This window comes from Amblyomma mixtum, chromosome 8, assembly GCF_055824585.1.
Source record: "Amblyomma mixtum isolate Tamu chromosome 8, ASM5582458v1, whole genome shotgun sequence".
Lineage (NCBI taxonomy): Eukaryota > Metazoa > Arthropoda > Arachnida > Ixodida > Ixodidae > Amblyomma > Amblyomma mixtum.
In genome coordinates, this window is record NC_143019.1 from 31,584,934 (window position 1) to 31,612,882 (window position 27,949).

Sequence of the window (27,949 nt, forward strand, 5' to 3'; positions counted from 1 at the left end):
CGACATGCACCACCTCATTAAAGAGTTTTTTTTTCTTCTCGATTTCCCAGAAGTATCTCAAAAACAAACCTAACAAAAATACATGTTCAACACGAATGTTCCTTTCAGTACGGATAACAACAGGTCACGGCATAATGAAGCACCAGGCAAATTCGTGAAATAGTTCTTGCGCCAACAATTTCTATGTGAAAAGCTTTCCGCGTTTTCTTACCACACAACGCTGGTTCAAAACTCAGGACAAACTGAAAAACTCCTTCAGGAGCCTTTCAATTTAGGCCTACACGACAGAGTCGTCCTAAGGGCAGCAATTCTGATCCCTTCCATCTGCCGAGGACTTGTAATTTTTGCAAATGCGCAAGCACTCGGGTCATTCTACCCCATCCGTACGCTCTCCATTCTTGTGGTTGCCATAATAGAAGCTTGTAGCGTCCATTTGCTGCATCACCTATATTGAAGCCATAGTTGCACAACGTCCTGTGAAGTTTCGGTTTCAGCTTTGTATTATGAGATGCAAAACATAATAAAACGCCGATAATAGCAAAGACGGATGTTTCAGATATGCAGATTTAAATGAAGTCCTGAATTAATTCTTTGCAAAGTGAAACGCAATATCTAATAAAATATGCATAAACATAAATCTAGGGAAAAGGGCAAAAAGAAGGGAACAAAGTATTGAGTAGGCATGAGAAGGAATACAGGGAATACCGAAGACAACACATATCTTTAAATCTGCATAAGAATGATACGCTAAAAATAATTAATAGCCCAGTGTTCAACAAAAGTTCGTCTGGTTAGACATGATACTAAAGAAGTTAAACGTCGCTCACCCTCCTTCGAGGTAACGTTGCTCGTACCAGTGTGCCAGTGGATCTGTCTGTCGAAATGTAGCAAGGAGCCTTCAAGAAATACAGCAGTCTTCCTAAGCGCACAGCCTTTCACGTCTCACAACATTTCTACCTACTTCAGCGTTGTTTCGGGAACACATACTTCTCAATAGCGTCAGCTTCTACAAGCAGGCACGCGGCACGGCAATAAGGGCTTCAATTTCTGTCACTACGGTCAGTTTAGTGCTGGTACAATGGAAGCAAACGAGCTTGACAGAATTCAACCCATATCAGAAGTCTTCTGCCGGTACGCAGATCATTGTTTTAGCGTATTCGAAAAGGGTAAGACCAGTGATTTTTGGATAGCCTGAAATCTGAAACCGGGATATACAGCTGACCGTTGAAAGGAGAAGAGGAACGTTTGCCTTTCTTGGGCCTACAGGTTCATCGAACTACAAATGGTCTGTGCTTAACACTGCACGGGAAGCCTGATCACATCATACTATATCTGAATTTTAATTCTAACCTTCCCATCGGCCGCACCCCAGTAGCATTGTCTACGATGACACGTGCCCAGCGTGTATCCACTGGTGAGCATACCGCCCAGAACGTTCTGAAAATGGTCCACCGTGGGCTTCCCGGCAAAATCCTATCCAAAACACTTTTTGTTACACGTCGAGAAGCGTGTTCGAGCCTCGAAGGCAGATAGGCATATATTCAAACACAAAGCACCAATTCTACTTATTGCTGGCGCGGGTGCAGACCTAGCAGACGCATTTTAAGAAGAAAAAAATGGTGCAGTAAATTAGCGTCACCCGATGATATTGCGATAGCATTGGGCTTGTTAACTGAATTTTAATGTTTCTAATCTCCTGCTATTTGGTGCGGCTTGCAGCACGCTCGTCTGATGGCGCTCCAATGTGCATTACGGGAAGGTGATGAACACGACGGCTTGCAATCTACGCCGCGAGAGACGGGCAGTTTAGCACGTGTGAACGCGGGTGGTTAATGAAGAAGGCCTTCCTAGCACAGCTCAATGGACTGGCAGTTAAAAACGCAGGATGTTGAAGGAGAAAAATGGGTGCAGAAAACGGAACAAAAGGTGATTATTCGCAGCGTTTGCTTCTGGTTATGTATGAGGCCAGACAGGAGTGAAAGATACGTGCTTCCCCAACATGTAATGCAGCCGCCGCGGTGGCTCAGTGGCTATGGTGCTCGGCTGCTGGCCCGAAAGACGTGGGTTCAATCCCGGCCACGGCGGCTGAATTTCTTTGGAGGAGAAATTCGAGGCCCGTGTACTGTGCGATGTCAGTGCACGTTAAAGAACCCCAGGTGGTCGAAATTTCCGGAGCCCTCCACTACGGCGTCTCTCATAGCCTTAGTCGCTTTGGGACGTTAAACCCCATAAACCAAACCAAACCAAACCAACATGTAATGCGCTAGATGATGTCAGGACGAATAAACGTGCTGTGCGTGGAGAGCAGAGTGGTAATGTTAAATGCGTCGGTCGTTTCGATTAAGCAGATATGATAAGGTACTTGGAGGTTGGGGCCGGGAGTAGGAAAAATGCATGGCACATGCAAAGCAAACCCGCTCCTCACTTTATTTCACCCTTCTTATCAGGTATAAGAGCTGCCCTTCCTGTGCTTACCGCCAGCAGCTCGGGCGGTAAAATAAAGAAAATAGAGATGTTATTGAAAATAAAATTTATTTACATCACAAGTGATGCGCGTGACACCTTGAACATAAAATATTTGCTCGCGGCTTGACACATAGAAAAAGCTGAAACAAATACGTAAGAAAACTTAAAAGCAATTCCAGCCCACTGACACTGATGTCAAGCGTCTTCTGTAATTTACCCACGAAACGATTAAACTTTTATCGTATATTAACGCATACGAATAAAGTTTATGAAATGCACAAGCTAGGTCGCCTAGCGCGACGTCATCACTCAGCTATGGGCCTCACTGCTCATACGCCGTGCTTTTTGCGCGGCGGCGCGCGCAGCTGCGCTCTCTTGTCAGCGTGATCGTGAGCATGCGCTTTCTTGTCAGCTGGGTAATGGATGAAGAGGCGGATTGCAAGCGTACGGACTCAGTACGGCATCAGCAAAAGCTACGATAAGCTACGCCGACATATCCCGAAGTACTTCATCGTCCTGCGCGGCGGTCGAGTATCGGCTTTCTTATTGCCCTACTGACGTGCTGAGTGCAGCGGCACTGCGCATGTGCATGTGATATCAGACCTTTGAGTTCAGCCGTTTTTGTTTTGTACTTTTGTTCACATTAGAAAAAATAAACTTCTCTTTCTATATCCCGAAGTCGTAGCAAGGGTACAAGGCTGGCCGGCAACGCGAAAAGGAAGCGAGGAAGGCCAAGCGTGCGGCTGAGACGCTCGACGAACGGTAAGAACGGTTCGCTAAACAACGACAAGAAGCGGAGAAGCGACGATAACGAGCCACGAATGAAGCAGCCGCCTCGACGTCTCCTCAACGACAGTGGATGGAAGCCGCGTCAGAGAGACGGACTAACCACGTGATTCGTCTCTGTGAATTTGGGACTGCAGCGAGGCAGTTTCTACGGAAATTCACGGACAACCCGTTCGGCAGCGGGTCAGAAGCTTTCGCGTACACACTAGGTTTAAAAAAGCTAAACCGTCAGCAATTTTTTATGGGGGGAACTTAACATCCAAGAGCGACTCGGGCTATGAGGGACGCCGTAGTGAAGGGCTCCGGAAATTTCGACCAACTGGGGTTCTTTAACGTGCATTCCCATCGCACAGTACAGGGGACTCTAGAATTCCGCCTCCATCGAAATTCGACCGCAGCGGCCGGGTCGAACCCGCGTCTTTCGGGTGAGCAGCCGAGTGCCATAATCATTAAACCACCGCGGAGGCCATTCATGCACAGAACACGAGGCAGAAGATCACGAGTTTATTGCTGCTTGAGAATTTATTTGTGCACTTTTCCAATTCGGTGGGAACGTGGACTAGGGCGCAAGAAAATCGCTAGTAATTTTTTTTCCCTTTTCCAAATGGTTACGCTCAGAACGAGCCAACCCATCAAACTTTTTGACGGCGTCGTGCGTCCGGCTCATCCTCGGTTTCTTTCTTCCATGAGCCAGCCGCTTGTTTAGTAAATGGCAAGGATATTACGTTTTCTGATAAACAACTGCTGATGTGTGTATAGTTTGTGGATTAAAATATGTTGCCTTATTCGCTGCAAAACCTAGTCGATTAACTTGGCTCAGCTGCCTGGTGGCACCTGCGTGCCTCGCAGAATTGCCTGTATAAGACGAACTGAGACTTAGTAGTTATATAGCGTAAAAGAAAAGGGTGTCTAGCTATTCCGGTACTCTTTAGTAATGCAATTAAGTTTGTTGGGGGCGATTGCTTCACTCCTTCTCTTAATTTCGCATACCACTTTGCCTCATAGGTGGCGCAGCTGGAGGGCTTATTCTAAGTGCGATATATTTTGAATGCAATTGTCACGTTGTAGTGACTGCAATCCAGCAGTCAGGAAATCAGCAACAAGCCTTGCAAATGAAGCTCTTTATTTGGGCTGACTTGCGCCCGCAAAAGAACTGAATCACTCGGCGGCCGCGTAAGCAACAAACGTGCTCGTCAGTCGTCGAACTACGAATGCCCGCTGCTCGCGGCATCGTTCAATTTAAAGCCGGCAAGGAAACTTCGAGATAACAGGTCTAGATCATCTAAAGTAATCTGGAAACACGTAGATGCAGCTGTTCATGGCTGTGTACAATCGAGATTAGACCGGTCGCTTCTCGCGTCACGAACAAAAATGATAACTCCCCTTTTCTGCGGCCTTGCGCAAACGAACGGACGCTACAATGATACGTGGCACAATGGACGGAATAGAGTCCCCAGAGTCACGTCTGAGAAGAATGAAATCCTTCGCTTCTTTTGATCTATCAGTTCTCGACCTCTATGTTTCGAGACTACTCTTCCGTAGTTCAATGAGCCGAGTACGGTTTCTTCTGCCAAAGGGCAACCATGATGGTATGTCAGAAACCCTGTATATTATATCTCAGACTATGTTAATTGTTCTTTTGTACCTGAATATACATTTTGTGGTTGCGGTCAACACTTTGGCGCATGTAAATCCACTCATGACTTTCTTTGCAAGAAAGTCCGTACGGTGACCCTCAAAACCATGAAAATGTTTTGCTGGAATCAAAAGGACTCCCATTTCATTTAATCACTTTCTTTGAAACCCCGGTTTCTCGCTCCAATGCTGAGGTCACTTAACCTTCCGACCTTTTTCGCTGCTTACTCAGAATCTTTAAGGGCGGTTAAACGCTTATGTTTTTTCCGTGGCAGATTCTTTACAGCCCCAGCAGTCAGGAAAAAGGGCATGCAAAGGCCGAGCACATATAGAATAACTCTTTCCGAGCTAGTTTTAGAATTAAGCTCTCCTACGTTCACCGCGAGCTTGAAGTGCCTTTGTGGCTCTCTACTTGCTGTACCGTGATATTTCTTGGGGTTTTAAATCTCTAAGCTAGAAAAACTTCCCTGCTAGCACTTCTGACACGCGACAAAACAGAGAATCTCTTATTCAAAGACACCGATTGCTGACAGAGAGACATAGAGACGTCGAGGCATTCTGTGCTGCTCAGATCGAACGTCGCTCAGCGCTTACATCCGTGATGTTAGAAATTTTGATGCTGCCAATCAACAACTGCCGATAACCATAGTTAATGACGCGTACTAAGCGCCTGCGATTTAAAATTCATTTATCTTGCTCACTGTGCCAAGATACAATGAATGTTTTCGCTTTTCTTCGTATTGTCTGCTCGTTCTGTGATAAACACCTGAATGTTCTTTCTGGAGGCCTGTAGAATAAGCGTCAATGGCGACATAAGATTTTAAAAGTGTAAACAAGAGGGTGAAGAAAACTGAGGCATGAATACGAGCAGCAACAGAGCTAATTGTTTAAGCCAACAAACTTGTTTCTTCAAATGGAATTTGATAAGCAGGGTGGCGGCAACCATTCATCAAATTTTGAATTCCTCCTGCCGTTAGCCTTCTTCAACTAGCTATAAATGAAAACTTTCCAGTCAACGGGATCCGATTGCAGCGATTCGCATGAAACATCGTGGAATCAGCTGTGCAGGGCCGAACTACCCCCGAACATTCTAGTTTCGTTTTAACGAGCCTAAGGTCGGTAGCGTGCTGTGCCTGGCGAATTTAGAAGAATATTGCCGTGTGTAGGCAGAACTATACGTGACTAACGGTTTGCTAAAAATTGAGCCTGCTATATCAGCTGCAGATTCTCTTGAAAAGAAGGAGAAATTCTCTTGAAGAGACGCCGGTGATACTTTCTAAACAGGCGGTCATCATTCTGTCCTTTCTAGTCTTGACTGATCCGAGAGTTCTGACGACGAAAGCCTTGATGTTCGCTCGCTGCAAATTTTTCACCAAGTGCAGGAGCGTGAAATGTTGCACAGGATACAAGAACATCAGCACAAAAAAAATCATGCTTAGTGAAGAGCACAAAGTACCAACTCTGTGAGTACTGGTATGGCCTCTTTCTTTACAACACTTTCATTCCAGTACGATGTGCCTCACAGCGGTACTTATGCTCGTGATGACAGTGCAATGCCGTCCACATCGACCAGACCAGGTTCAATTCAATTCAATTTATTTACTTCCCAGTATAAGCATAGAAAAGCGTGTGAAATGCGCTTGCATTTCAGAAGACTATAAAAGTCAGAAACAAGGAGCTAGAGGTATTATACTAACCTCGGCGATATTTAGCGATAAGCTGCAAGAAAAAGCGGTTGCATGCCGGTTTGCGAGAACACTGTGTTTCGAAAACGAGCCCAAGATAGGTAGGAACAAAAATACTGATGAAGATTACCTCATCATGAAAGCAGGAAAGCGGAAGAACCTTGCAGCAAGCAGGAAATATTTTATGACAACGGAAAAGAACAAAATAAAAATTAAATATTAGAAATTCGTTCTCTGACGCAACTAATTGGCGCTAACTTTCGGAACGTGCAAGATAGCAGGTCTAACTCGCTTATTATGAGAACAAAAAAATATCTGCGCAAAAAAACGGGAGAAGAGAAAGAGAACCACACGGGACAAACGCAGTTTGCGTTTGTCCCGTGTGGGTCTCTTTCTCTTGTCCCGTCCTTTTTGCGCAGTTATTTTTTGTTCTCATAATGTCGTACCAACTAGCCCCTCACCGTACTCTTCTAATTCGCTTGCTGAGAGTGACGTTTTCTTGCCGTTTTTTTAAGGAAAAATAAGAGTATCCACGTCATTTACCATTTCGTAAGGATGTAGTTACGTGCTAAATTCTGTTTTAAGGAGCTTTTCAGCGAATATCTCTTTTCATAGAGCTGTTAGTTGAGCTGGAAGACGAATCCCTGAGTGGAGATACTGCACCTCTGAGAGAACGCAATTACTCCTTACTTTTAAGCGTTGCCATCCTATCCTGGTGAAGATAGGTTAAAGCTGATATTGGGTAGGGATAGCGAGCATGCGACAGGCCAGAGCACTGAGGTTAATATCATACACTGTGTTATGTACTTTAGTACAGGGGGCGCTGACAGCTTTGTGCATGTCCCAGCCTATTATCCAGCTTCTAATAATTCCAAAGAGTAATATTATCAGTGAAATACTTTTCTGGGAGAGTTGTTGCATAGGTTGAGAGGATGAAGCGCAACATAGGACGGTACACACAGAAGGAAAGAAGGGCGCTCATATCCTGCCCTCGTTTCTGTGGGTGCAGTCCTGTGCTGCGCTTCATCTTCTGAAAATATTATCACTAAATGTTGCATCACATCTCCAAAAAACGATAGTTTTATAGGGTTAATCTAGACAGCTCTGAATCAGTATTAATCACTTTCAGTTATCACTTCTTGCATTATTATTCCTCTTCCATGTTAGAAAACTTCCGACTGTTCATGATTCAGTGTCGCCACCTTATGCGATATGTGCATATAAAGTGTGTTTCACCTAAGATTTTACGCAATTTTTAAAAACAGGCTTTTTGAGTTAGAAGAGTGTTTTTTTCGGCATAGCGTTGTAACCGGGGTAGTACTCCAGAATATGGCTCGACGTGCTAACTAGAAGGATGGTTAACTAATATTGAATAGTTAACTTTTTACCTATTGCAGTTAGGCTTCTTAATTATTGAACGGCGTGTAGCCCACGTTAAGTAATATCCATATGACGATTTAGAATTTGAAAGATGTGGTTATTGGTTTATTGGTTTATTGGGGTTTAACGCCCCAAAGCAACTCAGACTGTGAGAGACGCCGTAGTGAAGGGCTCCAGAAATTTCGACCACCCGGGGTTTTTTAACGCGCACTGCCATCGCACAGTACACGGACCATGTCAGTGCACGTTAAAGAACCCCGGGTGGTCGAAATTTCCGCTGCCCTTCACTACGGCGTCCCTCATAGTCTGAGCTGCTTCGGGACGTTAAACCCCAATAAACCAATAACCGCATGCTTCAAATTATAAAAAGTGATATGTTACCCTCGGTGCTGTGGCCCAACAAATTTTGGCTATTTCGACGAGTTACGTGCACTGAAGAGGTTGTTTTGCCGGCAAGCTTCTCGAAAGCACCTGTATTTTGGCGCGCTGTAGCCAAAATTTGTTCGAGTGCCGAGGGTAACCGCATTTTCGAAATTTAAAAACCAGTATGGATGTTAAACGCGGTGGGCCAAAAGCCTGCTAATAATCAACTAGCCTAGCAGTAATAGTAAAAAATTTAACTATTCAGTATTGGTTAACCAGCCTGCTAATTAGCACATCTCAGCCTATTTCGATGTACTACACCGCTGACAATGTTATGCCCAAAAAAGCGCTCTTGCAACTCAAAAATCCTATTTTTTAAAAATTGGGCAATGTCTTAGGTGGAAAAGCCTGTAACCCACCCACCAAGACGGATTACTGGAGAGGGCTCAAAGTTAATTATCCGAGGTTGCATGATTGGCACGTAACCAGTATCGCCGTACCTATATAGCGTAGCTTTACTTGTATGGCTGTGTGTTCATGAAGTGGCCTTTGATGGAAATGAATTAGCAGAACAGAATACCAGCAGAAAAAAAATATTTACTTCCCGCTGCGAATGTTTCTTGAACCCTAGCATTCTGAATCCATCCTACGAACCCCATCGCTATCTTTTCCTCTTGGGTGGTGTTAGTGTGAAACCCTTGACAGCCTATTTGACGCACGGCGTCCTCGGACTTCGTATAGGAGGCGACAAGCTGCGTTTGTTTTGACAAGTCGCCCTGGTATAATAGCAGCGCTAAGGCACTTCTTGGCTGTCAAAAAAATGAAGGAGCAGTTTAATAGGTCGGAGAGTAAATGTTAACTTTGCGAAATAGGTAAACGTGCGTCAAATCAGATGACAAGAAAGTAATGCCTCGCATGAACATAGCGTAGTCAGCGAAAAGAGAATCCGTGAAGTCCACGTGGTGTCCTTCAAGTGGTTGCTATACCCCTACACTGATATCTGGGATGGCCAAAGGCCACGACATCAATATCTGAATTCGCTTTGTCTGGAAGTTAAAACTGCACACTGCAATGCTTGCACTGAAGCTCATTTGGCAGTATTGCTCTGTTACTCCTGAGCCCTTTCAAATCATAGCTATATACCTTGAAGTCGGCACTTCAAGGCTTCCCTTTAGTGCGAAATATTAAAATATACTCAGCACAGCTGCTATAGGTTCCTTAAACCGCTAACCATGGAAACAGTGTGAGTTCAGAGTGTCTGAAATTACGATGCCTTACGACAAAGATCAGCTGAAATGCTTTGCTGCACTTCAAGCGTGGTACAGGGCAAAGAACACAGTTCGAATTGGGAATATATGGTTCCTTGTAGTCTCCTCTTGCTAACTTCGCAAGTATGAAACACATTTAACTGCCATTCTCGGGAAACTACGAACATTTTCAGTAGCACGAGCCAGACCTGTTGCCGAACATCAAGCTAAACCTCCTTCAACATTCAAAACTTTTCCGTCCGAAAGAGAAAGACCTGCGCAAAACCGTCCCCTTATTCATAACCTCGAGTCGGGGCCGATTAAGCACTAACTGAAATAGAGAAGCTTCGTTTCTTTAAGCCTGAGATCACTTAGTAATTTCGTCAGCCTTACGAGCTGTGTGTTCCTAACAGTATTAATTTTTAACTCACTACTTCTGCTCTTGCATCTACTGGGTGCTAAGCACTGCTGTTGTCGTAGCTTTGAAATGTAGTCGGAGGCTTCAAGCAATAGAACAACTCACCTGTTCAATCCGCGGCTCCTTATGTAGCAATAGAGGAAGGTGGGAAGGCTCCAAAGCAGCCTATAGCGACGCCACGGCTGTTGAAAAGGGTGTAAGCGCTATGACGATTTTAGCAGTCAAAGCAGCGAAGCACGTTGAGCGCACTGGCCAGCACAAAATAGGAAATGGGTTGAATGTAGCAGCGCTATAATAACCAGAAGCAGCGAGGGAATACATTGCGCTGTCGAGCTGAGAATTCCGTAGGGTCTTCAAGCTGCGAAAGCAGCCATGTAGAACATGCGCGCTGCCTAGCTTGTCGAAGAGAAGCAGATGGCGGTGACGCACCCAGCAGTCGGAGAGCATGCCTATACTTGACGGGCTACCACAATTCACGAGAAAACGTAGAATGGGCTAGGCCTTTCTTGCGAAATGTCTTTTCGTTGCGCCTACTTTTACTCACAGAGTTGAAGTTTTATGAGGCCATGTTTTGGAAAAATTACAGCTGCAATTGCTCACCCACGTGGAAATAACCGAACAATTGTCCTGAAGAGCTGCTTGGCTCCAACGGTTTTTCTTCAACACTTTAATGCGGATTTTCAGTCCTGGTCTGTTTATTTGGACATTGCGAAGGCGTAAACTTAAAACAGGCTCGGAATATTTTCGCTCCAAAGCGCCAAATACATACAACATTGTCAATACTTGTTCTTCCCAAACTTCCAAAAGCAGGCTTCCCCATACTAGACGAAGCGCCTTTCATAAAGGAATCTAGGTAGTTGTGTGCGATAGAGGGACCAATCCCTCTTTAAGTAGCTAACGGGCAACGCTATGAGCCGCATCATCGCAGAAGTTTTTGAAAGAGAACAACTCTTACGGCAAACACTTGCATATTGACAGCGTCATTTTTGCTAAATGGCATGCCATCGAAATATATACAAAATGGTACTTTACGTTCATTTCATTATTTACTTCACATGAGCTTCTCAAGAAACCGCGACCAACAAGTAACGGCAGGCAGCAGATGGCGGCACAGGTACTGAAATGTACCTGAAAAGCTTTAAGGCAAGAACATAGTACCCCAGGTAGGAACGAAAAATGTCCGGTGTAGGCATTGGCATTGAGGACAGTGTGAAGCCTCTAAGCCGAGGCCTGCAGGTTGAATGTGGCGCCTGCCAAATAAGCCACATGACATTGTAACGTCATCACAACTTTCCACCGTGGCAAGCGGCATTTAAATGAATAATTGGTCGCTAGAGGTCGCTCGGGAAGAACAACCTGGATCTAAAAAGCCCCACCGGTATCTCTGATTCAAAACAGCCCCATTACGGGACAGGGGCGCATCGCTTAACAGCTGCACTACTGCACCAGGCTTGTACGATGACACCCAGCAATCTATAAATGTAAAAGAAGAATGGCCAACCCCGTATATATGGGAATCAGCCCATTTACGTTATTTCACCATATCCTTAAAGGGAAACTTAACTGTTGTCTCCAGCATTTTATTTTTGCCTGAACTTTACAAGCTTTTCACTGCACCCGAGGGCATGGCGCAAAACGAGAGCGGTGCTGCCACAGAGTCCAGTAGCACCACCGCCCTGAATTTCCCTTGGTCTTCTAGTGAAGAATACGACAGCAGTAAAGGCCTACTTACATTACATCAAAAGGTAGGAGAAGATGAATGCAGTCTGAAGAAAGACAGTAATTTTACGCGTTTGCAGAAATAAACGTGAAATCTTGTTTCATAAATCCCCGTGTGGATTTTTCTGCTTTGAGCGCTGGCAACTTGCGATAAGCTAGTGCAACAGAATATAGATATTTGCTGCCACAGAACATGCAGGAAGAAGTTCTTCCTTTCTATTGTTACTTTGAAAATGCCGGCTTTTTAAGGAACATAAATATACGAAATAAAATAAGGACTGCTCTGTTGAAAAAAAAAACTAATGGTGTTTATTGTGAATAAAATAGGTGCATTACCATGTCCTTAATGATCCAAAATTGCTCTTTTGGTACGGATTTTGAAAAAAAAAACAAGGTCCGTAAGAAGGTTAAAGCAATCTTATTTCGCTCTCATAAAAGAAAAAATTTTCAATCTTTGATTTTCCTGTCATTATTTTGTCTGTTTCATTGTATTGTCACTGCTTCCACTTTGGTGGGTGTGCTGACATCCATTCTCATCCCAGCCATGCAGCGTCGATGTCTTCCGGGTGCATTGGTTTTCTTTCGATGGCTCTTGCTTCCACCACGCAACTGTGCCACAACAAGGCCTCATCCGACCAGCCGCTCCACCCAGCAACTACACTCAGTCGTGGCTCGATAACACCATCAGGTCCTCAGAATAATGCCCCCACCAAATGGCGACACAAAAGATGAAGACCTGCTGAAGGCGTCCGTGTATGCAGCTTCCACTCACGGCGAAAGCCAGAACTCAAGCTCCAGACCAACTGTTCATCAAATAATCTCATATATTGACTTGGAAGTTTCTCGGTCTCATCTAAACTTTGCTGACAGTGTCAACCTTCACCTAATCTCCGAATCCAAGGAAGGGAAGGAAGGGAAAACTTTATTTTCACAAATGGTTTTTTCTGCGGTTTGGGGCCATCTTCAGAGACGTCTTGGTTCTACCCCTAGGAGCCTTCTCTGTCGAAGTCGTCCGCCTCGAATCAATGGTCGGTTGCCCTCAGTCCAGGGCTCCGCTGGCCACTGCCGCCCGTTGAGCTCGCTGTACCAGACCTTGTTGTCTTCACAGCGGTGGCTGGACAGCAGACTCACCCACTGCTCCGCACTCGGGTTTTGTATTTTGGGGACCACGTCTATGTTTCGGCAGGCCCATGTGATGTGGCATAGAGTAGTTTTTCGTCGCGCCAGGGACATTTGTCCGCGTATATCGTAGGGTGCATTTTGTTTAGTATATGTAGGTTTGGGAAAGAGCCTGTTTGTAATTGTCTCCAAGTGACACCTCCCTCTCTGCCTAGAGATTTGTGCGGTGGGGGATATCGCATTCTTCTCCCTCTATAGTTTTGTAGTATGGCCGACTATTCCCTGGCTGCTGGCGCGAGTTCCGCGGTCTCGTCTGATGCTCGGAGAGGTATGTATCCTCGAGCTATCCTGTCGGCCTCTTGGTTCCCTGCCACCCCCGTGTGCCCCGGTGCCCACACAATTTTGTGTGGGATCTTGTCGTTTTGTTCTTCATGGTTTTCAATTCTGTCGCTCGCTGCGAGCAGTATACGGAGCGCGTGATGACCTATCCTGCCATTCATGTAATTTCGGCAGGCTGCTTGAGAGTCCGTGAGTATTGTTAGTGACCGCCCGGTTCTATAGCCCTCCGCCACCGCTAAAGCAACGGCTACTTCCTCAGATTCTGCAGCTGTGCAGACATTTCATCGCGACGATCGCTCAGTGAATAAGCTCAGCGCTAGGAATAAAAAGACGGCGAATTAGGCAGTTGCACGGAATGAGCCTCTCGCGCTAAGCCCATCGGCTGTTAGGACATGTGTATCCTAGTTATCATGTTGTCCTGTTCTTTGTTTTCCCATCGCGAAACAATATGAGACAGGACGATCTGCGGCAAACTAGTAAATATCGTCGATAATGGTAAAGCGGTTGTGAACAAATGAGTGGAAAGAATGCTGAATTCAAATACCGATCAGCAAACTAAAGTACATATAACTAAGCTGTAACCATGCGAACAGATTCGTGAAGACCCTTCTGTGAAGTTCATTGTTATGCTCAAAGCTGAGCCTGTTGTGGGGGTTTATATTGTAAGCCAACATTTATGAATTGTTTTGTGTGCTTTGTTGTTTACTTTTAGTTTATAGCACAGTGTATTCCTAGCGGATGTCTATGCGGTAGCGTGATACGTCGTCATGCATTAATGTTGCATCATGCTGCACAGTTGAAAGCATCACTGCGTGCAAATCCTTCAATATATTGGATTTCTTGCTTCATGTGTTCAATTTCGAATAGTTGTGAAGAGCTTTAAACATGACTGCTGGTAAGGCTTGTTTATTCTACGTCTCTTGCACGTGCTCTTCATAGTTATTCTTCTGCAAACTTTTGCGTCATTTCCTATTTAAGGTAAACTGTTTTTAAGTTAAACTAAAAAAAAAGGACGGGACAAAATTTATGAAGCTATTTAATTGCAGAGTTGGTGTTTTGCCTTTGGATTTGTTGTATTTTGTGTGAAAAATGCACTTACATCCGTGGTTTTATTTTTTTCCACTCGGCAGCATGTAAAATCGCCCCTCGTGTTACACTCGTGTCGAGTTACATTCGAGTAAATACGATACAATAGTGCGTCTATTCTTGGTTGAAATTTTCTCGCGACAGCAATGACATTTCGTAGTTGACTACGTCAAGTCTGGAGAAAAGGTTTTCACAGAACGGCTATTGCAATGACCTTTCTGAATGCAATGACATTTCTTCATGTTAAATATGCATTTGAATTCATTAATTGAGTTGGAACCTTTTGGGATTAGCCTGCAGGTTGCTATCTGCGAGAGTAGCTTTTCCTCTTTATTTTTCCTGCAGACACTATGACACCGAAATATCAACACAAGGCAAAAGCCTGACTCACTCTTTCCTTTTACTGCCTCTTAACGTTATATCCAACATTTTCTTTTCCATAGCTCGCTGCTTAGTCCTCGATTTAAGATGAACCCATCTTATCCATCGTTATCCTCCAACCCATCTTTATCCTCCACGTTTCTAGCCAATAGCTGAGTACCGCTAAGATACAGCTGTCATATATTTTTCTCTTGTGGGATACTGAGACAACCGGCCAAATGCGCTCCACCCAATTATTATTCTTCTAGTTAAATGGCTCTCGTGATTCGTATCTGCGGTGAGCACCTGCACTAAATAGACATATTCATTTCCGACTTGCAGCACCTGACCACCAATTAAACTCCTTTTATCTTCTCAGGCTATTGAACATCATTTGAGTTTTCTGCACATTAATTTTTAGGCACACTGTTCAGCTCTGCCTGTCTAACCAATTAATCGCGCTTTGCAGATCACCTCCTGAGTGCAGCTAATCTCCTGAGTGCAGCCGAAGCACCCTGCATTTGGCCCGCAGGTTCCGTCAGAAGGTATGTCAAATATTTCAGAATCTGGCTCTAAAACTTCGCATATAGAATTTGGTTTGTAAGAGATAAAAACTCTCGGGCTTATATTACAAGGCTGAAGAACAAGATTTGGAATTTCACCACTCGCGTCAACGGTAGTCTCTGTATATTTTGCTGTGTCAAGCAATAAAGTTTTGTCATCAGTTTCAAGCACAGCCATATGCAACAATGAAACAGTAAAGAGTGATATATGACGTCAAATCTTGCCAAAATGTCAGCAGATAGGAATTGAAAACAGATGTTGTTTACCATGGAGAGATTTTAGTGACCTTTATTCCTTGGTTCAAAAAAGATGATTGTGATGAAAGCGGAAAAAAACACTACACAAAAGCATTCGCTTCATCTCTTTCAAAACATTTACTACTCCGGCGAGAATGAAAGCTCAGTCGAAATTTATAAACCTGCGACGTTAACCCGCTAGATTTCACTCAGAAACAGGAGTCGTAAATCCAAGTTCCGCAATATATTCTTGTCAGAGGAACGGTTCGGGTTAGCATTTTTGTAAAGAATGGGACAAAAATTCAACCCTCTAAAGAATACGTCGGCAATTTTTGTCGGGTGCTGCTATCGCACATAATTTCTCTGCAATATAATTAGACTGCAAATTTGCTTTTCTACTCATTTCTTGAAGAACAAGCATGAATAAAATATGTCTTTGTAACATAACGTGTTATTTCTCAGGCAAACCACTGTTCAGAACGAATCCTATTGCACTTAGTACGGCCCTAAGTTTCTGCGAATCGTAAAAGAAATTTTTGTTCCAGCCCGGAAAAAAAAATTGGCAGTAGCTTAGTTGTGGTTTTAAGCCTGAATATACTAGCGACAAGGTTCACTTCCGCTTCATTTGACGTCATGGCGGTCACAGTTCGCGCACAATTCACTGGGAGCACCACGATAAGGGTGGAGGCGTTCGGCTGTCCACACACTGCCTGTACGAAGGCGGAGAAGGAGACGCGCGTATAGTGAATACGGTGCTGTCTTAGAAGGTTGCTTTAGAGACATGTACTGTGGTGCGCGTTCCTTTCGGGTGTACACCAAGATATGAGAGACAGTTATTTCCTTTCCTTAAGACCAATTTTCATTTCATTTAATTTTCCTTAATGCCCTTACGGTGCGGTTCGGGTATCCACCGAGATAGTTAGTTCTCGGGCAATGGTGTTGACCTTTTCGTTTCCTTGGAGGCCTGAGTGTGCGAGGGTCCATATTATTTTGATTCGATTTTCTGGGCGGTATATGTAAATAAATAGTAAATTGTACATTGGTTTTTTGAAGAAAGGAAATGGCGCAGTACCTGTCTCACGTATATCGGCGGACATCTGAACTGCGCCGTAAGGGAAGGGAGGAAGGTAGGAGTGAAAGAAGAAAGAGAGAAAGAGGTGCCGTAGTAGAGGACTCTGGAATAATTTCGACCACCTGGGGATCTTTAACGTGCACTGACATCGCACAGCACACGGGCGCCTCTATATGCTAATTAATTTTGCAGCCGGGGGATGTACTCTGCCTTTTATGAAGTTATTTATTGCAGATTTTGAATCGCTTATTATGGACTTTTCCTGCGAAACTTCTGTGTACATGGCGTATACTATTGCCGCTGCTTCTGCTTCTTCCAGACTTTTCGCTGGTATGGACGCAGCTGCTATGCATTCTCCTTTTGTGATAAGCTATAGCCGCAACATATGCCTCTTTGTGCCTGTACTCGGCAGCGTCGACATACAGCGCTGACCTGTCTTCTTTAAGTTTATTGTGCATATTTGCCGCGCTGGCTTTCCTTCTGCTGATGTTGTGAGAGGGATGTATGTTTTTTGGGAGGGGTGGTATTATGATACGTTCCCGTATTTTCCCATCGACAACCATGATTTGAGGTGAGTTCGGCCTGCATTTCACGTTGACAGTTTCTATAGTTTTTCTGCCGGCTGCAGCTTTGGAGAGTCGTGTTATCTGCCCTGTCACCTGCGCTTCAATGAGTTCTTCCGCCGTATTTATTACGCCTAGACCGATGAGCCTAGCTGCTGGGGTGTTGAGTGGTAGTCTCAAAGCCGTTTTTATGCCCCGCTTATTAGAATGTCTATCATATTTCTTTCCTTTTGCGTGAGTCTGAGTTATGGGAGTGCGTAGCACAAGCGGCTGAGCACAATGGGTAGCACTAACACGTTCCCAAACCACAGTGCCAGCTCAGCGAGGGGCCATCTACTCAATTTTAGTGAAATCATGAAATCACTACTTTCTATCAAAGGAGCAGATTGGAATATCCCCCGCCCAACCCCAAGCTCACGCAAGAGCAAACAACCACTCTCAGGCAGCTCCAAACGCACACATTCCCATGCCCCGCAATACTAGCCAAAATTCATCCAGATATATACTCTGCAGAATGCAAAAGTTGCGGAGAGTAAGCTAACCTTAACCACATCATGTGGGCCTGCAGTAAAAGCCCTTTAAGCGGAATAACCACAGAGGAGCACTGGGAGACCGCGCTGCGCCGCTCCTGGCAAAGCGAAGTTTCGACCACGCTGGACGGCGCCGCTAGGCCTGACAGCGGCGCCAACGCCCGGCGCGGCGGAGCCCCTGCTCTGCGATAATATGGCCTTCCAACAAGCCACCAGCCAGGGATATGACCCGGAGGCGATGGCGTGGACCACCGTTCATCCCCAGAACCTGGGTGAGACAACAGCAGCAAGCTTCAAGAGCGCAGCGCTCGCTGCCGCGGTAGCTCGCCGGGCGCAGGGCCGTGCCATAAAAGCGGCGTCCGTCGACGCGGCCACCCCTGCCGCTCCCGCCGCCGGCGCCAGCTCCGACAACTCCGCTCAACGCACAGCGGGTCGGCCTCTTACGACCTGGAGGCCGCAGCCTTTACCAAAACCGGCACCCGAAGACTTCGTGGTAGTCCTCAAGCCGCGAACTCGAGTATCATTGCAAGAGGTATTCGAGGAGAACGGATACGGGCGGGCGTTCATAGCCTACATCGGACCGGACTGCTCGTAATTTTTCACAATTCTTCCGGTACGCGACCAAAATTTAATTGTAATTTACACTTCAAAAGCTGAAATTGCAGATAAAATTATCGGGGACTTCGAGATAAATCTGCAAAATGAGAAAGTCCAACTTACAGGCCACTATAAGGCAAGACGGTGGTAACGTCTGTTACGGCGTGGTAACAGTACGAAATACAGACACAGCGGAATCCCTCCGCTCAAGTCTCGAGTGGCGCCATGGCGAGATTCTGGAGATACGCAAATTCGGCACGTCAAACAAGGCGCGAATAACATTTTCCGGAAAGCTGAAGCCGCGCTACGTACATTACGAGTGCATGCTCATCCAAGTCCGTGAATACCAGCGCACCATCCCGGCCTGCGGTCACTGCGGTGTTGTCGGTCACCGTATGGACGCCTGCCCCGGCCCAAGACCGGACAAATGTGGTGTGTGCGGCCAAGAAGCCGAGCTCGTTGAGGGGGTGCGGGTCTCTCACGAGTGCGTTCCAAAATGCTCTCTGTGCGGCGGAGCCCGTACCACGGGGGCCCGCGGGTGCGTTGCAAAGTATCGAACCCCCCAGCCCCTGCGCCCGGAGCAGGGACCGACGCACAAGAAGGGCCGCCGTAAACGCCGGAAACGGCGGCCCCGCCAAGCCAAGGACAAGGGAGCCAACCAGCCCCCGAGCAAGCCAGGCGGTCCGTCTACCGGCAAGCCAGGCGTTCCACCTACCGGCAAGCCAGGCGTTCCACCTACCGGCAAGCCAGGCGTTCCATCTACCGGCAAGCCAGGCGGTCCATCTCCCGGAAAGCCAGGCGGTCCATCTACCGACAAGCCGGAGTTGCCTAAGGCAGTACCATCGCCACCCCAAGCCGACGTGGAGAAACGAACGAGTACCCCCCCACCAGGTTCTTCGCGGACATGGGCGCAAGCCGTCATCCAGGGATCCCAGGTGAGCAGCAAGGGCAGGGCAGCCCCTCCTCATACCCCCCCTTCCAAACCGCCGACAAAAACGGCCGAGCAATCCCAAATTTCCGCCCTCAAAGAGGAAATCGCTAACCTACAGAAGCGTCTTGCCCTCACTGAGGCGCGCCAAAATTTTCCAACCCAAAGGCCCACTCCCCTCGCGGTGGAGGCGATGGATAGCGACACACCGGCGAACGCGCAGACAGCAACCGCGCAGTCTGCGCTTGAGGCGAGGGTTAGCGCACTGGAGGCCCAGATGAACTCCGCATTCTCCGCCTTAGAAATGCAAATCGCAACCACCATCAAGGCGGCTCTAGACAAAATTCCTACAATTATAGCCGCACATATGACGAAACAAACTCTAACTACCAGGCGCTCCGGCCAACTCAAGCGTATAAGGAGCCCCAATATTAAGGCTGGTAGACCAAAAGTCGCACATGAGGAACAGGAGCCCGCCCTCAACCTGCCCAGCGTGACGCAACCTGCTGTCATTGGGGCACCCGGCTCAGAGGCGGGCCCCTTCCTAGTAAGCATAAATTCTAATCATAATCATGGCGGACATTCATAAACCGCGATGGTACTCACGCAGCAATTCGGCCCCTGTCCAAATTTTACAGTGGAACTGCAGAGGTTTCAAGGCCCGTACTAAGCGGGCCGACCTACGGCTTTTCTTAACAACGTTCCCCAGTCCTCCTGCTGTAGTGGCCCTCCAAGAGCCGAGGGACGCAGCCACCCTCACAAATTGCTCAGTGTATCAGCAGGATGCGCAGAGCTGCCTCTGCGTACATAAAAATTATACGGCCTCCCCGGTGGACCTGGATTACAAGGCGATTTTCTCGTATGCGATGGTGACGATCCTTCCGCTACGCAAACAGGACCCCCCATTACACGTAATCAACGTTTACAGCTCTCCCAAACTTCCAAACGTCACATTTGCAGACTTATTCAGTCGGGCGTGTAAAGGTTGCGAACAAGGACCCCCTCATAATCGTTGGGGACTTTAATGCCCCCAGCCCCTTATGGGGATACATACGTGAAGAAAAACGAGGACGCAGGCTGGCGGAACTTGCGTCAACGTTGGGCCTTACTCTTCACACGGACCCAGCACAACCCACTCGCATTGGGAACTCCGTGGCACGCGACACGTGCCCAGATCTCACCTTTACCAAAAATATTAGATATGCAGTGTTATGCTCCTCAGCGCGACGTGCATCATCGGAACCTGAGAAGACTGCGAGTTCCCCTAAGAATGCACCGGCGGCGGTCAAGGGTAGACGCAAGCAGCTGGGCCAGCTGCACATTCCGGCGGGCGTCGCTGCGACTCGGTTTACTCGGGAGCGGTTGTTGTGGTGCGCGTCTTGCAGTTCGTTTGGGCCGGCAGCGCTTCCCGCGAACCTTGGAGCGTCGGCGGCGTCGACTCGCGTGGCTCAAGTGGTTCGAGTGCATCTTGCTGCGGCCGTTTACACTCTTCGACGCAACGTGTGCGGCCCGGGCGTAAGGCGACGACACGCTCTCCGCGTGGCGGCGAGTGCGATCAACAATAGCTTCCGGCGGCGGGACCTCCCACGTGAGATGAGCGGCGGGTAAGGACCTCGCTCCCCGGAATGCGAATCTCGCGCGTCTCTGACACTGGCGCACGGGATGCAAGCCGCGGACTCCGAACGCTGAAGCGCATCTCTCTGCGGCCGTTTACGATCTTCGAAGCAACCTACGCCGCCCGGATGTAAGGCGACGCCGTGTTCTCCACGCGGCGGCAAGTGCGATCAACAACAGCTTCCGGCGGCGGGACTCCGCGCTGGAGATGAGCGGCGGGTAACAAGAACCCCGTTTCTTGGGATGCAAGAATCGCCTGTCTTCGGCAGTGGTGCGCGGGATGCGAGCCGCGGACTCCGAACACTGCGTAGTGCGTGACGACCGCGGGAGAGTGCGAAGAGAGTCGTGATTGGTGCAGTGCGTGCGATTGCGAGGAGAAATTGTGACGAAACGTTTGGTTCCGCCCAGATGTATCAACCTCGCGCCTGATTGGCGAGGTTGCATGTTCTTTGTCTGGCCAGGCTATTTAATCGCTGGCCTTGGTGTTTTAAGGGAGAGATCGGGAGATCGAGATGCAATAAACGATTGAAACTGTTGGTCGGTCGTCCTAGCAGTCCTCCAAGGTGCCCGGCAGGCACACCCCAACAGACCGCCGGTCAGCGAGTTCGAGCACGGCGGGTGAGGGGAGGACCTCTTCGAAGGCCTGAAGCTCAACAGACCGTCGCCTCTTGAGACGAGCACGGCGGGTGAGAGCGGGGCAACGGCTTCGAATTGTAACTGGCGCAGTCGACAGGATCTGCTGTGACAGATCTGGAGTCTGCGGGAACGACGACCACACTGGACCTGGACAGCCGCCTGGAAGGCCGGATCAAGCCGAGACACGGCGAGCCATGCCAACGGACGCTGCGGTGATCAGGCGAGTACCCCTTTGGCATCTGTGGGCGCATGCAATGCCAGGGCCCTGGGTTTTGAGAAGCGATAGCGCTAAGGAAGAGGCCGATATGGAAGAAGGGGACCAGTCTGAAGAGTTGGCAGCCGCGGGCAAGACAGGCGAGGGCGATGTAGACGCCGCACTAGTAGCGACGTCGGAGCAGCTTGCATTGCTGCAGTTGCAATTAAAGATTGTAGAAGCGCAGACGGAGAATCAAAAATTGATTCTAGAAACAGAGCGATTGCGACGGATGCAGAGCACGGAGGCTAGCAATAGCGGAAGCACCGCGGCAATGAACACCGGCGCAGACGAAGATAGGAGGCTAAAATATGCCAGCCTATTGAAGGGCGTCTTGGCACCTATGCCGAGTCACGAGCGGTTAGTGCCTGGATGGTTTGAGGAGGTGGAAGCTACCTTATACTCATACGACGTCCCGACCGAGTGGTGGGCCGGACTGGTGTTTCCGAGGCTGAGCGAAAGGGCGCGGGGGCTCCTCGTGCGGTTGTCACCAGAGGAAAGGAAAAATTTTGCCTCTCTGAAAGATCAAATTCTTAATGGCCTGAGACTGTCAGCTGCAGAATACAAGAGACTATTCTCGTCAAGCAGCAAGGCAGCCGGAGAAACTTGGGAGCACTTTTCTGTACGACTGGAGAATTACCTCGACTATTACCTAGACAGCTGTAAAGTGTGCACGATGGAGGACTTCAAGCAACTGACGGTGGCAGACCGACTGAAGGAATGCTTAGGCGCCGATGCGAGGGCATACGTTGCCCTGAATGAGAAAAGGGGATTCCTTAAGCCTAGCGACCTTGTCGAGCTCGCAGAGAACTTCGAAGAAAGTCGGAAGTATAGATCAGTAGGATCAGCTCCGGGGGCAACGGGAAAACACTCTGCCGAGAAGCGGTCCGCTACGTTGTCTCAATCGGGAAGCAGCACAGCTGAGGGGCGTCCTGGGCGACAGTGCTACCGGTGCCACGAGAGGGGCCACTTTTCGAGGGAATGCCCGAGAAGAGGAATGGCCGCAGCACAAGATGGGAGCACCGGTCGCAAAGGCGAGAGGCAGATAGTTGCTCGTGTAGGCGTTCCATTTATTGAGCAGCGCGAGGCGGAGGCTAGCAGGCGACACAAAGAAACAGGTGAAGAAAGAACTGTCGCAATAGAAAGCGCGGGTCAGGAGCTCAAAGCCTTGGTTGACTCAGGTGCCGACGTGACGGTCGTTCGTAAGTCGCTGTGCCGGGAGTATGAAAGCGCGGGGTCAACACTGAAGCTCACAGGAGCGTTTGGGAGTCAGGTAGTCGCCGAACTAGCTTACGTGCCATTGAAGGCAATTGAAGGTGCACCCCTAGTGTCGTTTAATCCCTCTGAACGTGGAGTGCTGTGTGCTCTTACCGATGAGCTAGTCGCAGGCGTAGACGCCCTGATTACGCCAGGTGACTATGAGGTGCTCCTCGGGGAGAGAGTAACAAGTCATTCAGGCGGGATAAGAGCGGAGGAATTAACCACCGACGAACAAGAGAGGCCGGATACGAGCCTTCGTGGTGATGATAAAATAGCGTTCGCAGTAGAGGCTGAGCCCGCTATCAGCCAAACCGAAACGAACCAGACAGCGAGGCAGCAGTTCCGCAACGCACAGCTGGCTGACGAATCGCTAAGTGAGTCTTGGGCGCAGGCAAAAGAGGGCTCACACGGCATGCTTATACAGGACGAGCTGCTTTTCCACCGAGAGCCAGTTGCCGGACGCCAGTGTTGTCAGTTGGTGCTACCATCAGAACGGCGCTCAGAGGTTTTAAGGTTGGCGCATGATTCGGTGTGGGCAGGGCACCTGGGTGAACGAAAAACACTGCAGCGAATAAAGGGGTCGTTCTACTGGCCAAGCATAGCGAGAGATGTGAAGCAGTACTGCCGTACGTGCCGCTCGTACCAGGTGAAGGCCCCTGCGCGCACTCTCGACAGAGTGCCAATCACGCCCCTCACTAGACCAGACAGTCCGTTTCAAGTTGTCAACATCGATTGCATAGGGCCAATTGAACCACCATCCATGCGCGGGCACCGTTACGCGCTGTGCGTGGTCGATGTAAACACCCGGTGGCCCGAGGTAGTTTGCTTGCGCGCGCTGACGGCGAAAGCAACGTGCGAGGCGTTGCTACAGATCTTTGCACGAATGGGGGTGCCGGAAACGGTGTGCTCTGATCAAGGCACAAACTTCACTGCTCAGTTGACTAGGGAGCTGCTGTGTAGGCTAGGAGCATGCCCGAGATTCTCCACGCCCGACCACCCACAAAGCAACGGACTGGTCGAGCGGTGGAACGGGACTTTCAAGTCCATGCTATTCCATATTGTTGAGGAGCACGGCAGGGATTGGGATCGATTTGTCCCGTTCCTGCTATGGGCGTACAGAGAGGTGCCTAACGAAACGACGGGCCGCTCTCCGTTCGAGCTAATGTATGGAAGGGTGCCAGTGGGGCCACTCTCCATTTTGCAAAAGACATGGAGTGGAGACTGGTCCGTTCCCGACTCTTTAACGATTCCAGCCGAGGAATACCTTTTGAAGCTACGGAATAAATTAGCTGAGGTAAATGCGAGAGCCGAAGGCCACTGTGCCGAGGCGCAGAGAAAGTACGCCAGTCGCTACAATCTCCGTGCCACAGATAAAAACTTCGCTGACGGAGACGAAGTGTTGTGGCTCGAGAAGGAGGGTCAAGGTAAATTGATGGGAAAGTGGACAGGGCCGGCGAGAATTGTACAAAAGCTGCGGCCCTACAGTTACCTGATCGAGTTGGAAGGCGGTACACGCCGATCTGTGCACGCCAACAAACTAAGAGCGTATCATGCGCGCGTTAGCGTCGTGGGGACAGTTTTCGAGGGGGACAGTGACTTCGGTGACGTTCCTACATTCCCAACGCCGTCTGGTCAGGGTAACACCGTGTCGGCCGAGGCTTTGGACTATCTCACCCCGTCGCAACGGAGAGAGCTGACCGCAGTGCTCGCTAAAAACGGGCAAGTGTTTGGTAGTAAGCCGGGTAAGTGCACCGTCGGCACAAACAGGATACGGCTGAAAGCAGGAGCTGAGGTGGTGGCCGGACACGCTTACAAGGTGCCAATGGTGTTTCGGAAGGAGGTAGAAAGGCAGGTCGGCGAACTGCGAGAGTGGGGACTGATATTCCCGGTAGAGAGCGCCCACGCACATCCCGTGGTATGCGTGTCTAAGAAGGATGGTGGCTTAAGGCTGTGCTGCTACTACCGTAGGCTCAACAGTATTACAGAACCGGACGCATTCCCCATGAACATACCATCGGAGCTTTTACTTCAGGTTGCAAAGGCGCGTCACATCACCCTAATCGACATGCTGAGGGGGTATTGGCAGATACCATTAGATGACGAGTCCCAAGCTCTTACGGCGTTCGTAACGCCGGTCGGGCAATACGCGTGGAAAGTAATGCCTTTTGGGCTCCGGAACGCCAGCTCCACGTTCCAGCGAGTCATTAATGAGGTGTTGGCGCCACACAGAGAGTATTCTTGCGCTTACATCGATGACCTGGTCATCTTCTCCGAGACATGGGAGGAGCACCTGAGGCACATAGACAACGTCCTCAAATCCGTAGCGGCTGCGGGATTCACCGCAAATGCAGCAAAGTGCCGGTTCGCGAAAAGTGAGGTAGAGTTCCTCGGTCACATCGTGGGGTCGGGTAAGCATAGCGTCAATCCGACAAAGATACGTGCTATTGAGGAGATTCCATCGCCCCAAACGAAGCGGCAGCTAAGAAGCTTTCTGGGGTTGGCGAACTACTACAGGCAGTATGTTCCAGAGTATTCGCGGGTCGTGCTCCCTTTGACTAATCTGACAAAAAGACGGACCCCTCAACGACTTCCTTGGGATGACGAGGCGCAGAGGGCTTTCCAAAGCATTAAAGAGTGTTTGGGGCGCGCAACTTCGCTCTATGCACCAGACCCTGACAAGGAATTTATCCTAGCCACCGATGCCTCTGATTACGCCGTAGGAGCATGTCTCGCACAGTGCGACGACGAAGGGAGGGAATGCCCGATCGCCTTCCTAAGCAGGAAACTCAGTCCGACCCAGATTCGGTGGACCACAATCGAGAAGGAGGCCTACGCAATCATCTGGGCGCTGACTAAGCTTGAGGCTTGGTTGTTTGGTGCACAGGTACGGGTGGTGACGGATCATAATCCGCTTAAGTATCTCACCCTCACCAGCCCGCACAGTGCCAAGCTAACTCGCTGGGCTCTCGCTCTGCAAAGGTTCAATCTGACAATCGAACACAAAAGAGGCACCCAAAATGCTAACGCCGATGCCATGTCAAGGCTGGTGGCTGCCAACTGATGGGGCTTCACCAGGGGCAAAGGTAAGGGGCTTTGGAAACTCTGACGGGGCTTTGTCATTGCGTGTGTTTGCGGGGGCCGGGGGGTATTATGCCTGACGCCTCTCCGTCGCGTTGTTTCGCTTATTGATGGTGTGGCTGCATTATGAAGGCTATGCAGCACACTTGGCGGGAAGGTGTTATGCTCCTCAGCGCGACGTGCATCATCGTCATCGGAACCTGAGAAGACTGCGAGTTCCCCTTCGAATGCACCGGCGGCGGTCAAGGGTAGACGCAAGCAGCTGGGCCAGCCGCACATTCCGGCGGGCGTCGCTGCGACTCGGTTTACTCGAGAGCGGTTGTTGTGGTGCGCGTCTTGCAGTTCGTTTGGGCCGGCAGCGCTTCCCGCGAACCTTGGAGCGTCGGCGGCGTCGACTCGCGTGGCTCAAGTGGTTCGAGTGCATCTTGCTGCGGCCGTTTACACTCTTCGACGCAACGTGTGCGGCCCGGGCGTAAGGCGACGACACGCTCTCCGCGTGGCGGCGAGTGCGATCAACAATAGCTTCCGGCGGCGGGACCTCCCACGTGAGATGAGCGGCGGGTAAGGACCTCGCTCCCCGGAATGCGAATCTCGCGCGTCTCTGACACTGGCGCACGGGATGCAAGCCGCGGACTCCGAACGCTGAAGCGCATCTCTCTGCGGCCGTTTACGATCTTCGAAGCAACCTACGCCGCCCGGATGTAAGGCGACGCCGTGTTCTCCACGCGGCGGCAAGTGCGATCAACAACAGCTTCCGGCGGCGGGACTCCGCGCTGGAGATGAGCGGCGGGTAACAAGAACCCCGTTTCTTGGGATGCAAGAATCGCCTGTCTTCGGCAGTGGTGCGCGGGATGCGAGCCGCGGACTCCGAACACTGCGTAGTGCGTGACGACCGCGGGAGAGTGCGAAGAGAGTCGTGATTGGTGCAGTGAGTGCGATTGCGAGGAGAAATTGTGACGAAACGTTTGGTTCCGCCCTGATGTATCAACCTCGCGCCTGATTGGCGAGGTTGCATGTTCTTTGTCTGGCCAGGCTATTTAATCGCTGGCCTTGGTGTTTTAAGGGAGAGATCGGGAGATCGAGATGCAATAAACGATTGAAACTGTTGGTCGGTCGTCCTAGCAGTCCTCCAAGGTGCCCGGCAGGCACACCCCAACAGACCGCCGGTCAGCGAGTTCGAGCACGGCGGGTGAGGGGAGGACCTCTTCGAAGGCCTGAAGCTCAACAGACCGTCGCCTCTTGAGACGAGCACGGCGGGTGAGAGCGGGGCAACGGCTTCGAATTGTAACTTGCAGAATGGCACAACACCGAGGAAACCCTGGGTAGCGACCACTGCATTCTTGCGACCACAATCCGCACCAAACCCCTTACAAGACCTCACACTAAAGCAACCCTTCCAGACTGGACCAAATTCAGATCCAACTACACTAACCCTACCCCTATAGCGGATAAAAGTTACACTACCTGGTCACAACACCTCATCTGCCAACTCAAAGATACCGAACACCACGTTCAGCTCTCAGAGGCGAACCCGGCGGTGGACAACCACCTCCTTCACCTCTGGGAGGCCCGGCACAGCCTCGTCCGCCGATGGCGCCGGCAGAAGTACAATCGGCAACTCAAAATCCGCATCGCGGAACTCACCCAACAAGCGGCAGAGTATGCGGCCCAACTCGCCGACTCGAACTGAGTAGACCGATGCAACACCGCTGCTCGGCAAATGTCGAGCCGGAGCACGTGGCGCCTTTTCCGCGCCCTCATTGATCCGACCCAAACCCGCACCGAAACACAAAAACATCTTCAACGAGCAATTCACACCTTCAACGGAGACACAGCCAAACTGGCTGACGCGCTCGGAGACAAATATCTGTACACAGACCAGGATTCGCGTGGTCCGGCGTACTCTTATGCAGGTTCTGAGAACGCAGAGCTGGATCGAACGTTCCAGCTTCACGACCTCAAAGCGGCCCTGGCCAAAATGAAACGAGGGACAGCCCCGGACAGGGACAAGGTAA

General features: G+C 49.3%; 1 protein-coding gene and 1 long non-coding RNA gene across 2 annotated transcripts in view; one reads left to right on the forward strand and one right to left on the reverse strand.

Annotated features, from left to right (window-relative positions):
- LOC149331910 (uncharacterized) overlaps window positions 1-27,949 on the reverse strand; it is a 140,970-nt gene that overhangs the window by 49,872 nt on the left and 63,149 nt on the right. The gene's annotated exons all lie outside the window — the stretch shown is intronic.
- On the forward strand, window positions 18,314-21,559 carry LOC149331911 (uncharacterized). Its single transcript, XM_089555758.1, has 2 exons — window positions 18,314-19,640; window positions 21,434-21,559. Exons 1-2 carry the CDS (start codon window positions 18,489-18,491, stop codon window positions 21,557-21,559), a joined length of 1,278 nt encoding a protein of 425 aa, XP_089411884.1. The 5' UTR covers window positions 18,314-18,488.